The sequence below is a fragment of the Portunus trituberculatus genome, chromosome 23 (genome assembly GCF_017591435.1).
Source record: "Portunus trituberculatus isolate SZX2019 chromosome 23, ASM1759143v1, whole genome shotgun sequence".
Lineage (NCBI taxonomy): Eukaryota > Metazoa > Arthropoda > Malacostraca > Decapoda > Portunidae > Portunus > Portunus trituberculatus.
Genome location: NC_059277.1, coordinates 9982469 through 10002269, shown reverse-complemented (window position 1 = coordinate 10002269; position 19801 = coordinate 9982469). Strand labels below are relative to the sequence as shown.

The following is a 19801-nucleotide window of genomic DNA, read 5'->3' as shown; positions in this document are numbered from 1 at the left end:
AGAGAGAGAGAGAGAGAGAGAAAGCTGGGGGAGGGGAGAAGAAAATAGAAGAGTACAGGAAAGTAGAAGAGAGATACAGAAACACAGAAACACACGAAATACAAGAAAAACACACACACACACACACACACACAGAGAGAGAGAGAGAGAGAAACAGATACCAGGAAAGCAAATAAGGAAACACGATACCAGGAAGAGGAGACAGGTGTGAGAATGTGGCAAGTGTACCAGATGAATAAGGAAGGACACAGGCAGGACAGCGCATCAGGTGAGAGCAGGTGAGCATGCGGGGAAGGACAGACGCTGACGGGGCACAAATAAGAGGGCAGGTAAAACGAGGTGGACAGGTGTGAAAGGAGGACAGGTGGGACAGGTGTAAAGGAGGCGCAGGTGTAATAGAGGTGTGAGGTTCTGCTTTAAGGCTGGCTGGGTTCTACTGGCCTCTCACCCCCCCCTACTCCCTGTATCCCCACTAACTTGATGGGGGAGGGGGTTCCGGGAGCAGCAGTAATTACACGTGGAGAGTGAGAGGGGAGAGGGAGAGTGGGAGAGAGGGAGAGTGGAGGTGTGTGCAGACTGAATCCAATCTGAGCAATGATATACATGAGACCGCAAGACATACCCATCCTACTCTTCCTCCTCCTCCTCCTCCTCCTCCTCCTCTTCCTCCTCCTCTTCCTGTTCCTCCTCTTCCTCTTCCTCATCCTCTTCCTCTTCCTCCTGCTGCTGCTGCTCGTAAATATTAATCCTTACCCAAGTAATTCCGGTCTCCTTAATCCACACATGAACTAATCCACACGGTGTTTGCTGACGGTACATTAATTCTCGTCTCAGTTTTCATCACAGTAATCCACGTGACAGTAATTTCTATCACGTTAATCCCAGCACTGTAATCCCTTGTACACCGATTGACGGTACATTTATCCTTGTGTTAGTTTCCTCACTGTAATCTCACCCACAGTAATTCTCACCGTGCTGATTACTACCACATTTGTTTCCTATCTTATCATTTACCACCACAGTAATTCACAGGCACAGTAATCAACGCCACAGTTCCCTGCCACTTTAATCCCAACCACATTATTCCCGCCACAGAAAACCCTTACGAAATAGAATCACACATAAATTTCCACCACATTACTCGCTACTATAATTACTCCCTGCCTCTGCAATAATCCCATGCTTTACTCACTAGCAATCTAAAATCCCCACCACAGTATTCCCTACCACACCAAAATTCCCACTCCATTATTCCCTACTTCACGGAAACTCCCACTACATCACTTTTTACCACACTAAGATTCACATTGCGTTATTAATTACCAAACCAAAATTCTCATGATACTATTCTACCACATTACTCCCACCACACCAAAGTTACACTGCGTTATTCCCTACCACACCAAAATTCTCATAATGTTACTCTACCACACCAGTAATTCCACCACATTACCAAAATTACATTACGTTATTACCTACCACACCAAATTTTCTCATCATATTATTCTACCACACCAGAAATTCTATCACATTACCTCCCACCACACCAAAATTACATTGCATTATTCCCTACCACACCGAAATTATTATAGCACTTCTCTACACCAGTAATCCCACCACATTACCCCCAACCACACCAGAGCACTCACTACATTCCCACATGACTCCCACCACCGCAGGAACCCACACATCATCATCTCCTAATGTGCAAATAATTTTACCTTGACGTAACCTTGCCTTCCGCTGATACAACCCGCCCCAGTAGTGCATATGTAAGCCACTCCACTGCCTCAAGTGTGGCTAAGGGTGCTGCTGCTTTTACACTTGCTACACTACAGCTGCTACACTAATGCTACACTTGGCTCTCATGTCAAGCAGCACTAAGGCATATATTCTGAATCACTTAGCTCTTTCACCACTATTAAGTAATTGCAAAGGTCTCAGATATGGTTAACTGGGTTTTGAAGTAATTTTCTCCTGTTAATAGTATAGAAATCTTGTTAATTTATCACTTCAGCCATAAAAACAGCCTTAAAAATCTGAGTTACTTCGTTAATAGTATAAAATTCTTGTTAATCTATTACTTCAACCATTAAAACAGCCTTGGAAATCAGTGTTACTTTGTTAAAAGTATAAGATTCTTGTTAATTTATCACTTCAACCATTAAAACAGCCTTAAAAATCAGTATTACTTTTTTAATAGTATAGAAATCTTGTCAATTTATTACTTCAGCCATTAAAACACCCTTAAAAATCAGTGTAACTTCAACTACGGCCTTTTCAATGTAGTTGAGGTGGCGTGCAGAAGTGTCAGAATATTGTCCTGACTTAAGGCCTTGTGGAGCATCTGAGTGGGATATCAAGGTCAGAAGGTCAAGGTTTAAGGCGTCTGACGTTCTGGTGTTGGTTCTTCAAGCGGCCATTGGTGCTGTTATGGTTCCCGCCCAGGTGTTGTCTTGAGGTGCTGAGGTCACGATGTTAGGTGCGAGAGGTCCTGGTATTCGCTCTTGAGGAAACAGCTACTGGTCTTATGGTTCCCGCCCAGTGTTGTTGGTGTCCCGAGGCTCGCCAGATGAAGCGGTGCGGTGTGGTCATGTGTGGCGAAGACGGGGACAGCTACGAGGGTGAGATGGTGGTGTTACATTCCCTCGACACCTCGCCAGCTGGGAGAGTGCCGCGCCTTGTCAGGGTAGTGTTTGATGCGCTGTGTTTAGAGACTTAAGAGACAGGTTGATTTATTTTGGTATCTATGTTCGTGGAGGATTAGATACATTTTGTTCTGGAGAATGAAAATGATAGAACAAAAATGCAGACTGTAATTTTCCGTGTCACTGTTCGTGCTGGATTTAAATTTCATGACAGATTTTGTTTCCGGATATAAAATTCTGTGAAGTCAAATTTTGATTCCATTGATGTTTGCTGAAATCAATTCTAGTGTTTCAAATTGTGTACGAGTAAAGTGAATATTTTGAAACTAGTTTGTGATGGATAGAGTGACGGATAAAATTTGCTATCAGCCTGGATTACGGTGCCGTTAGAGGCTTTGGATAATCTGGCCTCGCACTACAAGCCATTCAGATCCCAAGAGTCCGTGTAGCATGGCGTCTGATTTAATCCCATCCACCCAGCGAGGGAGATACGAGTGGAATGGATTACGGAAGTGATAAAAAGGTGAAAAAAGACGATATGTCCTGCTCACGTAGTAGAAAGAGGAGACCAAGAACCGATCAAAAGAACTTCAAGAAAAAGAACAATTGAGGAGAGAAGATCGTGGGGAAGACAGGGAGTGAGATGGAGGAGTGGAGGTGTGGTCGAGCTGCACAGGATGGGAGTCACGGAGGAAGATGGAAGGAAAGGAGACAACTGGAGGAGACTTGTACATAGTGAACAGAGAAGAAAGAAGAAGGAAAAGAGAGAGAAGAAGAAAAAGAAGAAGAAGAGGGGGAGGATGAGGAGGAGGAAGAAGACCTAGCGAGGGAAGCCTTCGTGCTGCACTCTACTGGTCTCATATGCTGCCCCTCATAATAACAATGTGTATGGCGTGTAAAAAAGCCCAGGTAATCAGGTCGCTTATGCCTCGCTGCTTTACTCGGCGGGTGGTGGACGCGGATATTAAGCCAAGTTTATGAGGCAAATTGCAGCCTTTAGTAACTACAGCCTCGTTACCTTCCTGATCGAAGCACTCCCTTGTCATCGCGAGAGGCTGCGTTATTCCAGTGATCAGTGGAGCTAAACTGGACGCCGCCAACCCAACTGGACAGGACTATTTGGGGGAATCAGAGTGAATGTGTCGCCAGCTGAAGACACCTTAAGCCACCGTAGCGTGATGTCTGCCCGTGACCGCTCGTGACTGGTGGGTGTGGGAGGCACTAAATATTGTCTTGTGTACTGAAATCATAGAACGTTCACCTTTATTATAATCACACTCAATATTTCCCAGCAAGTTAACAGAGCGTGATGTCTGCCACTGACAGCTCATAACTGAAGCAAGGTGTGGGAAGGATTCTAAATGTCTTACTCTGTACTGGCATCATAGAGGAACTTTCGCTTTTATTATTCTACATCAGACAAGATATCCACGTCAAAGGTACATGAGGTTAGTGTAGCATCATACCTGCCTCTGACTGCCCAAGTGTATAGGAAGTGTAGAAGGTATTTTGCCCTATCCTGGAATCATAGAATCTTCGCCTTTACCATCATCTGAGTGACTGTGCACTGTTTCCATCTGAGTGACTGTGCACGGTGCCTCAACGCCTCCATTTACCGTAGCGTGCTTGCCCACCGTTCATGAGTGGAATAGTGTGTGTGAAGCGGGAAATATTTTGTCCTGTACTAGAATCATAGAAACTTTACCTTGACTATCACTGACGGAATGTTCCTCCTACTAAAGACGCCTCAGGTTAGTGTAGCGTGATGTCTGTCACTGCTCAGCCATGAGTGAAGGAAGGTGTGGGAGGCATGAAGTATTTTATCCTGTACTGCAATCATGGAACCTTCGCCTTTAGCATCTCACATCAGACTGAATGTTTCCCACGCCAAAGATACATAAACTTAGTATGGCGTGACGCGTGCCGCCAGCTTCTGAGTGAGGGAAGGTGTGGGAGGCATGAAATATTTTATCCTTTACTGTAATCATAGAACCTCCGCCTTTACTCCCCAATCCTCCACTTTAAACCCGGTAGAGCAGCGTGCCACAAACAGTCTCGTAAGGACCACCGTGGCTCCTCCTGCTACCTGTTCTTACTTTATGGTCCCTAGAGAGACTAATGATGATGGAGTCTTGTCATCGTAATCATGAGGCACCGCGGAAGTCTGTTATTATTGCACAAGACTGTTCCGAGGCGTGGCTCTTGCATAATTCCTAAGCATGAAGGGAGTATTGACATGCTCTCCTGTGCTTGGCGGGGGTCCACTCTCTTCTGGTTGAGTCTGAGAGGAGAGGTTTAGCAGACAAGGCCAAGGAGCGTCTAAGTTAGTGACGGATTAGGTTGATGTATTCTGACGTATGTTCTGAAGCGGAAACAGCCACCTGACTCTATTGCTGTGCTGAAACCAGTTAGTTAATCAGCATGCTTAATCCTTTCGCTGATTTAACCTTTTGTGAGAGCTCGTAAGGATTTATTTATAGTGGACTGTGCTATGTGTCTCTATTGCAGCGTGTGGACTAATTAGTTCATCTGTATTCTTAATTCTTGCACTGACGTAATCTTTTGTTCAGATTTGAAAGCTTCACAGAAATATATTTGATGCTGACGGCGCTGTAAGAGTCCAGTGTTGCGTTGGAATTAACCAGTTCATCTGTTTTCTTAATCGTCTGACTCTTGTCAACATTCAGAATCCTACAAAAATTCTGGACATTGACATAGAAAAATAGATTATGTTGTTTTCTTTAGGCTACACAAACTTTTTTATAAACTCCACCCAAAAAGATTCAAAAGTTGCAGGTGATTATGCGAAAAATTGTCTAGGACTACATGGATAGAAAAAAAAAGATATTATGAGGCTAACTTTGTTTTAAAACCAGTTCAGAAAAAGAAAACAAAGTTGAAGATGAATATTAAAAAAAAGAATTATCTAAAGGTGAGAGGATTAAGAAGAAAATTCCCGCATAAAAGCTGCCAGAGAGAGAGAGAGAGAGAGAGAGAGATTAGGGAGTGAATCAATGCGGTGGCAGAATTGTGCTCGCCAATAATTCTGATCGCTAGCAAGCATCATGAGCCAGAGAGGGAGGTGGAAAACAGACATCGAAGAGAGAGTACTGGATTGCCTGACGCTCCCACTCCCTCCCTGTGGACGTGACGTGTAGTGTTGAGGAAAGTGTGTTGTGTTATACGAGAAGTGACAGGTGTTAAACGTATCAAAATAGTGCTTGTCGTTTGAGAATCTTGACGTATGTGATTAAATGTGCTTAAGGAGAATTTGCGGAATAAAAAAGGTGTCAGAATATGTTTTGTGGTAATGGAAGACGTGTTTGAATTGTTACAAGTATACGTATAGTGTTAGGAAAGGTGTTTGAAGAGGATTGAGCGTTAGCATATGTTTTTGTGATCATGAAAAACGTGTTAGAACTGTTAGAAGGAGATATGCAGTCCTAGAAAACGTGTCTGCGGAGGATTTGAGAAGTTAGATGTCGTGGAACGTTAGGTTATGTATTTTTATATTGAAGGATGAGTTAGGGGGCGATCTGTAGTGTTTGAAATAGACGCCTAGTGTTAAGAAATGTGGTGATGGAAGATTAGTATTGTAGCGTTAGGAATAAGATTTGTGATGTTAGAAAACTTGTTAGAAAACCATATGTAGTGTTAGAAGTAGACCTAGAATGCTAGAAGACGTAGTCACTTAGAATAGCCAAACCTAACCTAACCCAACCAAACCAAACCTGATGTAACTTAACCTAACCTAACCAGCACTTAAGTAATCCCCACCACTAGCTATGCGTATAACTTGTGCTGCCGTATCGCGAAATCTCCTCCTCCATTAATCTCCATTACATAATCTCACATTAATCTCAGGGTCGCAAAATGAAGCAACGGATGGATCGCTTGCCTCGCTTCGCCTCGCCTCGCCTCGTCTGTAAATGATGAATAAATTGTCTTCCTGATTATTATTACTTTTTCATGTTCACAGATGGAGTTCGTGTACGTGAGCCGTGTGTAGGTACGTGTAATCCCTGTGTGTACTTGTGTAGTGTGCAGAGCATCCACGGGACTAAGAGGATAGATAGAAAGGAAGAGGGTTTGTCATTTGAGTGTTTGGCGTTAGACTTCAGCTTGCAAGAATATTTGAGTGTATCGCTTTCAGCCGTGAAAGAGAGAGAGAGAGAGAGAGAGAGAGAGAGTGTGTGTGTGTGTGTGTGTGTGTGTGTGTGTGTGTGCGTGTGTATGTGTTTGTTGGTGTGTTTTTGTTCGTTACATGCAAGAATAATTTCCGATTCTCTTGCCTTTTGTTTGTGTGTGTGTGTGTGTGTGTATCAGTATCTGTCTGTCTGTGTGCGTCTGTGTCTGTGTGTGTGGGTGTGCGTGCATGTATGTATTTTCGGCCGCCACAAGCCGCGACTAGTGCAAAATGTATCCGTCAAAATTACACCCGTCCAATGAAGCGAAATTAATGTATATTTTCATCATGCAAGTTTAAGCGTTCCGGGTCTAATTTTGGTTTGGGAGTTGCACCAGTCACGCAAAATCCTTAAATTGCGTGAAAGTTACTCCTTCTCCCCCACCTCACCAGCACACCACCACACCGTCTCAGGTACATTGGCGGCGACGGGGCTTCTTCCTTTATGAGATCGAGTGAGGAGGAGTGAAGCGAGGCAAGGAGGGGGAAGTAACGAAACAGAGGAACAAAGCCAAACCGTCGTTGGATATTCACAGACATACATATGAGGCAAAAATGAGAGTTTCCTCGCCACTGCTTGAATTTACATTACTCTTAAGTAGAGCTAAGCTTAATGAACGAGGGGAGACACTGAATTCCACGCTGTAGTAGTAATAGCAATAGAAGTAATAGTAGTGGTGGTGGTGGTGGTGGTGGCGGCGAAGGTGCAACAGATAAATATAAGTAAAGGTGACATTCCGCTCTCAATACCGTATAGTTATGTGCCACGCGTGTATGTATGAGTGTATGTATCTTTGTATGCATGAATGTTCTTTGTCCTGATTATTATTGCCACGCATTGCTTAGTTCAGTTCAATACAGCCACCTAGTATGTATATGCTGTATGACTGTATGCGGCATAAGAGAGAGGGAGGGGGTTTAGTAGGTGCGTTTGAGTATGAGAGAGAGAGAGAGAGAGAGAGAGAGAGAGAGAGAGAGAGAGAGAGAGAGAGAGAGAGAGTAGAGTGTATGAGAGAGAGAGAGAGAGAGAGAGAGAGAGAGAGAGAGAGAGAGAGAGAGAGAGAGAGAGAGAGAGAGAGAGAGAGAGAGAGAGAGAGAGAGAGAGAGAGAGAGAGAGAGAGAGAAGAGGTGTGTGAATATGAATGAGAGAGAAGTTATGAATGTGTATGTGTGAGAGCATGAGTGTGTATATGAGCAGATTATGAGAGAGAGAGAGAGAGAGAGAGAGAGAGAGAGAGAGAGAGAGAGAGAGAGAGAGAGAAAGTTAGTAGGTGTGCATGAGAGTGTATATGAATGAGAGCACCAGAGCGGACAGTACCCACCGGAACACACGCTGCCAAATGGTATGGAAGCTTTCAAATAAAGGGATGCCTTACATAATACACATCGCGGCTGAACAACACGTAAAGCATGAGAGACAAAGCCAAATCCGCACGGCCCGTCACTTTACGTACCTCCCGACGCCAGGCAGATGAGGGTGACGGTCGTGCCTTGGTTGTACGGACCTATGGGACCCTCCAGACGACGCCCTGATGGATCCTGAAGGCGTGGGTATCCTGGAGGGTCTGGAAGGATGGAAGGATGGAGGATTGTAAGGTAAATAATAAATCAAGCGATATTCATTCAATTTTTTTCTGTTTCCCTTTTCCGAGTGTGGTTTATTTTTTTTTATTTATTTATTTTATTTATTTTTTGTTTTTTTGCGGTGTGTTTTGTAGACTTAACTTTTGTTGTTTTATTGTGTTTTATTTGTGTTTTTTGTACCTTGTTTTTCGTTTGGGTGTGATGTGCTTGGAAGTATGTTGAATATTTTTCCCCTAGTTCGTGCGTGTGTGCGTGCGTGCGTGTGTTGTTTTTTTTCAGGTTTATTGTTTATGAAATGCAATATGGTGAGGTTAAAATGGGTTCTCTTGTTAGGTAAATTTTGCGTGTGTGGTCTCTCTCTCACTCTCTCTCCCTCCCTCTCCCTTTCCTCCCTCTCCCTCTCCCTCTCTCCTTTTTTCCCTTTTTAATTTATTCTTTTATTCAGTAACTGGCGGCAACAACAGCTGACCATCCCAACGCCATATTGGTTCTCGCATTCCACTACGCCGCCATTTGTCACCACACAACGCCCACTAACGCCATTATACACACACACACACACACACACACACACACACACACACACACACACACACACACACACACACACACACAAAGTTGGATAAAATATAGATATGGACACAGGATAACATGGGCTTGCTTCAAATCCTGTGTATTACAACTAGATAAACATGCGCACACACACACACACACACACACACACACACACACACACACACACACACACACACACACACACACACACACACACACACGTGGATTTAGAGAGGAGAGCGTCACCGTTGCCAGAACAAAGAGCAGCTCGATACTTAAGGAGACACAAAGGGTAGTTGACAAAGAGAATCCGTTTTGAACTATACGAAAATAAGACTTCCTCTCTCCATTCAAATATAAATTCCTGGAAGGGACTTGGTGTGGTAAAGGAGTGTACGATAATTGAAGGGAAACATTTTTTTAACTTCTCATGAAAACAAAATATGATAGAAGCAATAAATGTACACCAATCGAAGGAGGAAAGTGTAAATAGTTTAATTCGAACCCAAACGTTATATGAAGAAATAAACAGCAACTGAAGGTAAAGTTAGACAAACAATGAGTACACTGGGGAAAAAAATATTCAACATACTTCACAAAAAAAGGCACAAAAACACACATAAATAAAACACGATAAAACAACGAAATTTAACATACATTCTAAAAAACACACCGTAAAAATCACACTCGGAAACCGAAAAAAAATTGAATGAATATGGAAATAGAAGGTGAGATGGAAGTAATAATTAAATCACAAATGTCGGTACAAAGAAAGATGAGATAGAGGAAACTAATGCACGTCAAATATGGATACTTAAACACAAATAAGTAGATAAAATGAGGACACAGAAAGAGAAGTGACACGAGGAAAAACACTCAAAAATATAGATAGAAATACAGAAGTGGAAGATTAAAGGAATGTACACCAGATGAATGAAAAATTAGACAAATATGAATGCCAAGACTGAAAAAAGGTGATGGATGCGAGGAATGTATATGAAATGATAAAAAGAAAAACGAACTGATACTGGGAAAAAGAAGAGACACATATTAACCTAAGGAAAAAAAAAGATAAATATGATAAATGTAGATAGAAAGGAGAAGAGACCAAGAATATAAATCAAATGAATGAAAAAATGGACAGAATTAGTTATCCGCTTGAGTAACATGACGCGTTTTCATATTCATTGTGCTCACTATTTGATGATTTTATACAGCTTCAGAAACTTATGTGGGGATTAAAATCTCCATAGACTCTTCTTAATGTCAATAAAATGGTCTAATCATACACAGATCTCAAGGTAAAAATTTGTCCCGGAATTGAAGGGGTTAAGGGTTTTCATTTTTATAACTAGATAAACACTTACCCCAAAAAAATAAATAAATAGATAAAATAAGTTACAGTGGAAGCTGCAGGAAGCCATCAGGCCTCCACTTGGCAATCCTCTTATAAAGCACACCTGATCATGCATAAATTTGTCTAATCTTTTAAAGCTCCTTAATGATTCGACACTAACAACTTGACTGATGAGTGCGTTCCATTCATCTACAACTTTGAGAACCAGTTTCTTCCAATATGTTTTTAAAATCTAACTTTGACCAGCTTTTTTTTTCTGTAGGAGGGGACTCTGGTGTAGGGCAACGAAAGGGTTGTGAAAAATAAGTCCATTGAGGGTGCCAGTTCCCCCAAAGAGTGTAGTCAAAAAGGGTTATCCAGAATGTGAGGGTAAGAGGTCATTTACACACACACACACACACACACACACACACAGGCACATACCTTTCACCGTTAGTGTTATCTTCTGTGACCACGAGGGGGAGGATCTGAAATGCACCTTGCACCTGTAATTTCCTTCGTCCCTTCCCCCCACGGGCTGCACGACCAGGTGGGCGGGGGAGGTGGAGGCATCGAACCACACCCTGCGCCCTTTCCCCCACACCCACTCGTCCGCCCACTGCCTTCCACGCCCAGCCGCCCACGAGGAGGTACTAATCCTCTCCTCTCTCCGCCGTGAGTCGAAACTAGAATGTCAGGAGAGAAGGAAATAGGCGGATTAGTGTGTGTGTGTGTGTGTGTGTGTGTGTGTGTGTGTGTGTGTGTGTGTGTGTGTGTGTGTGTGTGTGTGTGTGTGTGTGAGGGAAAGAGGGAAGAGTATGAGGAGGAAAAAATAAGGGAAGTTTTGGACGAATGGACAATGCAACAGAACAAGAAGGGGAGAAAATAAATTTGGGAAGAATTGGAAATGCAGCAACACAAAATGAAAACGCAAGGGAATGATGAAATAAGAAGGGAAAGTAGAACAGATGGAGAGAAATTTTGGAAGAATTTTAAGAGTAGCGAGACAAAAAAAAAAAAGATACAAGAAGGGAAAAATTCAATAAACAAAGGAAAAAAATAAACAAATGGAGAAAAAAACGGATCGAATAAGAAAGAAGAGGAAAAAGGAAACATTCAAAGTGCAAAAGAGAAAGAAAGAAACAGTAAATACAATGTGACAAAAGCGAGTAAAGAGAGGATCCTGAAATAAGAAGAAAGGAAAGAGGGAAATGTACAAGAGGAAAAAGGAGAAACAGTAAATGCAACGAGACGAAAAGGAGACAAAAGAGAAAAAGATAGAGTAAAGAAGAGAAAGAGTTAAGCGTATAGGGAAAAAGAGAGAGAAACAATGAATGGAACGAGGCAAAAGAGAAGAAGACAGAGAATGCTGAAATAAGGAGGAAGTGAAAGAGGAAAGTGCATAAGGGAAAAAAATGGAGGAGAAACAGCAAACAGAAAGAGACAAAACATAAGAGAAGGAAGAGGAAGAGCGAAACGAATTGGTAAAAATGGATGGAAAGAATGGAAAAATGATCAATACGAGAGAAAAGGAGAAGAGAGTAGGAAAATGAAGATGATGGAAAGACTAAGAAATAAAAGAAAAGATAAAAATAAAGAGCAGAAAACAGGATGATAATGAAAAGAATGATAAATGAAACCAGAAAAAAAAGATGAAATAGTTAGAGAGAGAAATAAATAAAAGAGAATTAAGAAATAGTATAGTCACTGAAATAAAATGAAAGGAAGAATGTTCATAAAGAAATAGAGATGAAAGACATAAACACGATTTTAGAAAAGAAATTAAACTTACAATTTGAGGCGAAAGAAAAAAAGTAAGAAACAAGAGGAAAATGAGAAAAAGGACTAAAATTATAAAAAGGAAAGAAAAAAGAAACAAGATATAGAAACAAAATAAAGGAAACGAAGAAAGAAGAGTAAAAAATCAGGATAAAAGCGAGAATAAAAGAAAGAATACCAATGAATATAAGAAACTAAAAGAGAAAGAGAGAGAGAACACGAAAAGGAAAATTAAAAAAACTTAAAACTGTACTAAAAAAAAAAAAATAGATAATAGTGAAACATAATCAACGTGGGAGAAAAAAAAAAGATAAAAGGAACAGAAGACGAAGAAACAGAAGAAAAAAACAAAGGAGGAAAGGAGGAGAATACTAAGAGCGGTGAGGAAAGAAGAAAACTCGGGAGAAAAGAAAGGAAAACAGGGTGTAAATGAGGAAATAAGAGGTATGAACGAGATACGAAGGAGATAACGAAAAACACCATTACTGCGAGGCTTAAAAGGCAGAGAAAGACAGAGAAACGAACAGCGAAGAGGGAAAAGAAGAGAGAGAAAGAGAGAATAAAGGAAAAATAGACAAGGTAAGAGAAGTTCGAGAAGAGGAGAATGCAAGAAATGTAAAAGAAGAGAAAAGAAATAGAGAAAAGAAAAAAACATGAAGAAATAGAAAAGAAAGCGTAGTAAAAGTAGAACAGAAGACGAAAGAGAGAATAAAAGAAAACAAAAAAAGAAAGATGGAGGGAAATAATGCAAATCACAGTAAAGAGAATAAGAAGAGAAAATAAAAACATACAATAAGGAACTGAAAGAAAAGAAAAAAGAGAAAGAAAACCGAATTATAGCGAGCAGAAGAAGAGAGAGAGAGAGAGAGAGAGAGAGAGAGAGAGAGAGAGAACGAAATTACAACGACCAATTTACGTAACAGGGAAAGGAGAGAGAGAGAGAGAGAGAGAGAGAGAGAGAGAGAGAGAGAGAGAGAGAGAGAGAGAGAGAGATAATGATAACACCTTCAGAGACTTCAGAATATATGTTTAACTTAAATGGCCAAAAAAAAAAAAAAGGAAAACAATAATTGACATCGTACTCGGAATCACACAAAAAAATTAATGAGAAAATTTACATTAATCTCAGCGCAGTATTCATTTAGTTAGCCTTTTAGTGAGCCATTTTTGTGGGGGTTTTTAGTGAGCCTTTAGTGGGCCATATTTTACTGAGCTTTTTTTTAATGAGTATTTTTTAGAGATCCCTTTTTGTTTTTTAGTGAGCCTTTTGTGTTTTTTTAGTGAGCTTTTTTGTGTTTTATAATGAGCCATTTTTAGTGGCTCTTTTTAGTGGATCTTTTACTTAGTGGGCCTTTTTCTAGTTGGCATTTTAAGTGAGCCTTTTTCGTGGTTTTTTTCAGTGGGCTTTTTCGTGTTTTTAGTGAGCCTTTTTGTGTCTTTAGTGAGCCTTTTTTGTTTTTAGTGAGCCTTTTGTGTTTTTAGTGAGTTTTTTATTTCAGCGATCCTTTTTTGTGTTTTTAGTGAGCCTTTTTATTTTAGTGAGCCTTTTTAGTGTTTTTAGTGAGCCTTTTGTGTTTTGTGAGCCTTTTGTGTTTTTACTGAGCTTTTTTTGTGTTTTTGTGAACCTTTTGTGTTTTTAGTGAGCCTTTCTTGTGTTTTTTGTGAGCTTTTTTGTGTTTTTAGTGACCTTTTTGTGTTTTGAGTGAGCCTTTTGTGTTTTTAATGAGCCTTTTTGTGTTTTTGTGAGCCTTTTGTATTTTTAGTGAGCCTTTTTTTGTGTGTGAGCCTTTTTGTGTTTTTATTGACCTTTTTGTGTTTTTTAGTGAGTCTTTTTGTGTTTTTATTGACCTTTTTGTGTTTTTTTAGTGAGCCTTTTTGTGTTTTAGTGAGCCTTTTGTGTTTTTGATGAGCCTTTTTTGTTTTTAGTGAGCCTTTTTTGTGTTTTTGTGAGCCCTTTGTTTTTTTAGTGACCTTTTTGTGTTTTTTAGTGAGCGTTTTTGTGTTTTTAGAGACCTTTTTGTGTTTTGTGAGCCTTTTGTGTTTTTAGTGACCTTTTTGTGTTTTTAGTGAGCCTTTTGTGTTTTTTAATGAGTCTTTTGTGTTTTTTAGTGAGCCTTTTTGTGTTTTTAGTGACCTTTTTGTGTTTTTTAGTGAGCCTTTTTGTGTTTTTAGTGAGCCTTTTGTGTTTTTTAGTGACCTTTTTGTGTTTTTAGTAAGCTTTTTGTGTTTTTAGTGAGCCTTTTTTGTTTTTAGTGAGCCTTTTTTGTTTTTAATGAGCCTTTTGTGTTTTTAGTGAGCCTTTTTTGTTTTTTGTGAGCCTTTTGTATTTTTAGTGAGCCTTCTTCAGTGGTCCTTTTTTAGTAGATCTTTTACTTAGTGGGCCTATTATTAGTGAGCCTTTTTCTAGTTGTCCTTTTCAGTGAGCCTTTTCGTGGGTGTTTTGTGTTATTTTTCAGTGGGTCTTTTTAGTGAGCTTTTTTTTAGTGGGCCTTATTGTAGTTGGTCTTTCTAAGTGGGCCTTTTTTTAGTGGATCTTTTAGTGGGCTTTTTTTTTAGTGGGCCTTTTTTAGTGGCTGTATTAGTGGGCCTTTTTCAAATTGGCCTTTTTAGTGAGCCTTTTTCGTGTTTTTAGTTTTTTTTTAGTAGGCATTCTTTAGTGGATCTTTTAGGAGGCCTTTTTCTAGTGAGCCTTTTTCTTAATGGGGTATTTTTAAGTAGGTCTTTTTCTAGTGTTTCTTTTTTCTTAGTATATTTCTTGGCGAACCTTTTTCTAGTGGGCCTTTTATCATAGCGAGCCTTTTAGTAGTGGGTCTTTTAAAGTGGGCTTTTTTAGTAGGTCTTTTTCTTAATTAGCCTTTTTTCATCGATCTTTTTTGTCTTTTTAAGTGGGATTTTTTCTAGTGTGTCTTTTATCTTAGTGAGCCTTTTTCTAGTGTGTCTTTTATCTAAATGAGTCTTTTTCTAATGGGCCTTTTATCTTAGTGAGCCGTTTTCTAATGGGCCTTTTATCTAAGTGAGCCTTTTTTGTAATGGGTCTTTTATCTTAGTGAGCTTTTTTCTAGTGAGTCTTTTTATCTTAGTGAGCCTTTTTCTAGTGGGCCTTCTATTTTAGCGAGCCTTTTTCTAGTGAGCCTTTTTCTAGTGGGCCTTTTATCTTAGTGAGCCTTTTTCTAGTGTGTCTTTTATATAAGTGAGTCTTTTTCTAGTGGCCCTTTTATCTTAGTGAGCCTTTTTCTAGTGAGTTTTTATCTTAGTGAGCCTTTTTCTAATAGGCCTTATCCTAGTGAGCCTTTTTCTAGTGGGCCTTCTATCTTAGTGAGCCTTTTTCTAGTGAGCTTTTTTCTAGTGGGCCTTTTATCTTAGTGAGATTTTTTCTAGTGGGTCTTTTTCTTAAAGGATCTTTTTTCGTTACATGCAGCCCTTGGCCAGCTTTCCCTTCTTACATAAAAGACAAAATCGAATATCACAATAAAAAAAAAGAGTTGAATTCACACAAGTCTTTACCCAAATCACCAGAAAAAAAAGTGAAAAAAGTTTAAAAAGATTGAATTTACACCAATCTCGTCGCCACATTCTTCAAATCTTACAGGAAAATGCACGCATGAGAGAGAGACAGAGACAGAGGAAAAGAGAGAGAGAGAGAGAGAGAGAGAGAGAGAGAGAGAGAGAGAGAGAGAGAGAGAGAGAGAAAGAAAGAGTGCGTCCGTGAGTGTGTGCGATCATTCACGTTATTATTCACGAGCCATTCATCAGGTGGGGCGAATCTAATTAAGTTGTTATGCAGGTAATTAATTATTCTTTAGCGTGACGGGAGTGAGAGGTATGGCATGTGTCAGACGGGAGTGTTGCATCAGCTTTGCCTGGCGGGGAGTGTTGCTGGGGGTTTAAAAATCACTTCCATCCCAGAACACCATTGCATCGTATCAGGCGCCATTTGTACGTGTTGGGACAAGTGCTGGAGCCTTTTTGTGCTAATGGAAAGGTGTGATTTCAGACTCGTTCCTGTATTTGGGGCTTGGGCATCGGAAGGGGGGGGGAATATTCATGGTATGTTTTAATTTTGGGATTTCATTTTTTTTTTTTTTTTCTCAAAGATTTAAGATTTTTTTGTTTGTTTGTTTGTTTTTTGTTGCTTGAGAAGTAGGTTGAATATTCACGGTATGCAGTTTTTTTTTTTCTTTATTTTCATTTTGTTTTCCCCGTCAATATTATAAGATAGTTTTAGTTGTATTTGTTTTGGTTTTCATTCTATTTTTTCCTCTTTTTTCTCAAGAATCTAAGATGTTTTTAGCTTTTTTTTGTTGTTGTTGCCGTTGTTGTTGTTGTTGTTTGAGAGGGAGGTTGAATATTCACAGTATGTTTGTTTGTTTTTTGTTGCTTTTATTCGTTTGTTTTCCTTTTATTTTCCCCGTCAAGATTATAAGATATTTTTAGTTGTATTTGTTTTAGAACTGGAGGAGAAAAAACGATCTCGCCTTGAAAATACATTATCTGCCTCGGAATGATTCATAGCAGCTTTTTCTGTCACTTTCTTTCATTTATCTTCTCAAAACGTTAAGAATTATTGTTCCTTTTTTTTCGCAAACTGTAACTGACACACTATGAAAAACCTATGCAACACTAACGTGATATTCCCCTTACGTTTGTATCTGTGTACCTAAAACTTTGAGAAAAGGTGAGATTATTATTGTTTTTCCTGTCACACTACCTGACGGGTTAAGAGAAAACAGAAGCACACAAACTCGTTTTTAATATCATTCGTTTGGTTTTTACTTATTTTTATATCAGAAGGTAAAAAAGCGAAGATTGTTTCCTCTTTTCTCACATTATAATTGACAGAATAAGATTTTTTTTCTCCTTGGAACGTAAAGAGAAAAAACATTATTATCATTTTCCCTATTTTCACGCACATTTTTCAACGGAGGAAAACAAAGCAATGCCACACTAACATCATATTCGCTTTGTGTTTCCATTTGTCTTCCATCAAGGCTTCTATCAGAACTCTCGTTGGAGTAAAGAGAGAAAAAGGAATGAATTTTCAGCCACAATTTCAAGGTAAAAGAAAAAGCAATTCCATCTCAACACTCAATAGTGAAAATAAATTAATGGTATGCCGTAATTTGTCTTCCTATCAGAGCTTAATTAAAACACTCGCTGTAATGGGAAGAAATAAGGAAACTCTTTTTCCTGACTGAATTCCGAACTGAAAGAATAAAAAAAATGATTATGCAGTTTCAGGTGAACAGTCTGGTGTGAAATTAATATTCATTGTTATACTTTGTCTTCGTACCAGAGCTTGATTAAAAGAAGAGAAGGAGCAAAGAAGTTTTTTTTTCAAGTCCGAATTTCAAACAAAAGACGAAAAACAAACCAGCTTCACTCCATTATCTCGACTTGAGGGAAAATATTTATGGCACATTTTATTTTATTCTCCCCCTAAAAACTCTCTAAAAAAGTAGAATAAAGGAACCTTTTTTGAGACAGAAATTCAAACTAAAGAATTAACTTATGTTCCTGCGCCGCTAATGGGTAGAAGCTGAACAGTGCTTCTCATACATACTCTTCAAGGCGCTATAGGCCATAACATTAAAAAAAAACAACTATATTAGAACACTTTAAAGTAAGAGAAAAATAAAGGAACTCGCATTTTATCATTGAATTTTAAAGTAAAGAACAAAAATCAGCTACAATGTGTTATCTTGACGTCAAGGAAATATTTATCACGCATTCTAACCTGTTCTCCAGTCAGAATCATTTATTGGAACATTTTGAAATAAGGAGAAATAAAGAAGCCTTTTTTTCAGACTGGTTTTCAGACAAAGGGTTAAAAGCAGCTCCACCCCGGAACTCAGGCGTGAGAGGAAATATTTATTGCACATTTTAATTTGTTTTCCTATCAGAAGCATTTATTAGAGCACTCTGAAATAAGGAGGAAGGGAGGAATTATCTTTATACTCAATTTTAAACTTAGAGGAAATAATTGCCAGGCGATAGAAAAGATATAGAGGAAGATCGCGAAATGTTTGAATCATATTTCGTGATCCTATTAATTTCATGCTCTTTTTTTTTTTTTTTAATTCAGCAGAGGGTTCGGGAATCTCAGTATCAGGAGTTTATTTTATACTTCATCACAAATCAATGGTCAGCTCTGCCGCGCCAATAAGAGATGGGTAATTCTTCAGAGTGGAAGAGGAAAACAGAACTAGGAAAAAAAGACCTTCTCTTTAGCGTGATATTGCTTGATTCTGTTTATGCTTCATCACAATTCACGGTTTACCTCTTCTGCTTCAGTAAGAGATAAGCAATTCCCAATAACGAGACAGGAAAACACACCTCGATTTTTTTTATTGTAATGTTGCTTATTCCTATTTTTGCTTTGTTTATCTCTTCTTCTTTTTTATTGTCGAGTCACGACCATTTCTGCTTCAGTAATAGATCAGTGTTTGTTCATAATGACACAGGAAAACAACTGGAAAAAGGGTTCTTCTAACAAAATATTGCTTTTTTAACTTTATCTTAATCGAAATGTCATCCCTTTTTTTTCTACTCCAAAAGAAAATAATAATAATTTTTTCACCGCCGATAAGAAACAAGTAATGGTTCATAACGAGAAAGCAGAAACAAAGGTAGGAAAAAAGACTCTTCTATTTACCTGCAACACAAAATAATAACTTTTTAACTTATTTTAATTGAATGATTTTAATTGAATGATCGTCGCTTCTCCGCCAGAAAGAAAGGAAAGTTCCATTCTGTTACTATATGAAATAATTTTTTTTTTTTTTTACTTTTTTAAAGCAGAAAGAACATCGCTTCGCCACCAATAAGAAATTAGTAACAGTTTATAGCAAGAAATCAAAACTGAACAGAGATAAAAAAAAATATATTTAACCTCAGTATAAAATAGCTTCACGTTTTTTACCTATTTAGAATCGAAACGCAAATTTTTTTTTTTTTCTGTCTTTCTCTTTACCAGCAATAAAGTATTTGTTCATAACGTGACGGCGAAGCTGATCACTAAAAAGTATTTACATCTCATTCAAATCCGTAAAAGTTGTCGCCAGAAAACCAGAACTAAAAATGCATGCAAATGAATAAGAAGAAAATTAACAATTCATGAGAGAGATAGAAGGGGGAGGGAGGAAGGGGGAAGCAAAACTGAACCAGAAAAAATTATTGTACTTACTCGCAATACAAAGTCTCAAAAATAGACAGATAAATAGATAATAAATAAATAAAAGCGTTATCACCAGGAATTCACACAAGTAAAATTAAATGCAAATAATAAATAAGCATTAATGTTAACGAGAGAGGAAAACAAAGCACGGCAGTAAAAGAAAGAAAAATAACCCGCTGTTCTATCTGACGTTATTTACAGAGCAATAAAAGTTGTCTTCAGGAAATTACAAATCAAAATATATGCAAATAATGGTGAGGAAAGTGAGAGAGAGAGAGAGAGAGAGAGAGAGAGAGAGAGAGAGAGAGAGAGAGAGAGAGAGAGAGAGAGAGAGAGAGAGAGAGAGAGAGAGAGAGAGAGAGAAGGAGGAAGAGGAGATGAAGGGAAATGGGAGATGGAAGCTTCAAAATAAAAGGCAACGAAAGAGACAGAGGAAACTAAGAAAAATAAAGAGAAAATTGATGTTCGCGAAAGAATGGAAAGATCAGAGAGAGAGAGAGAGAGAGAGAGAGAGAGAGAGAGAGAGAGAGAGAGAGAGA

At 38.9% G+C, this 19801-nt stretch overlaps 1 protein-coding gene across 1 annotated transcript in view; it reads right to left on the bottom strand.

Annotated features, from left to right (window-relative positions):
- The window catches only part of LOC123507618 (hemicentin-2-like), a 133349-nt gene that overhangs the window by 49362 nt on the left and 64186 nt on the right, over window positions 1–19801 (bottom strand). Inside the window, exons 4-5 of the mRNA XM_045260633.1 lie at window positions 10754–10995; window positions 8289–8399 (exon numbers count right to left, since the gene is read on the bottom strand). Of these exons, the coding sequence (XP_045116568.1) occupies window positions 8289–8399; window positions 10754–10995 (353 nt within the window). The remainder of the gene's footprint in view (window positions 1–8288; window positions 8400–10753; window positions 10996–19801) is intronic.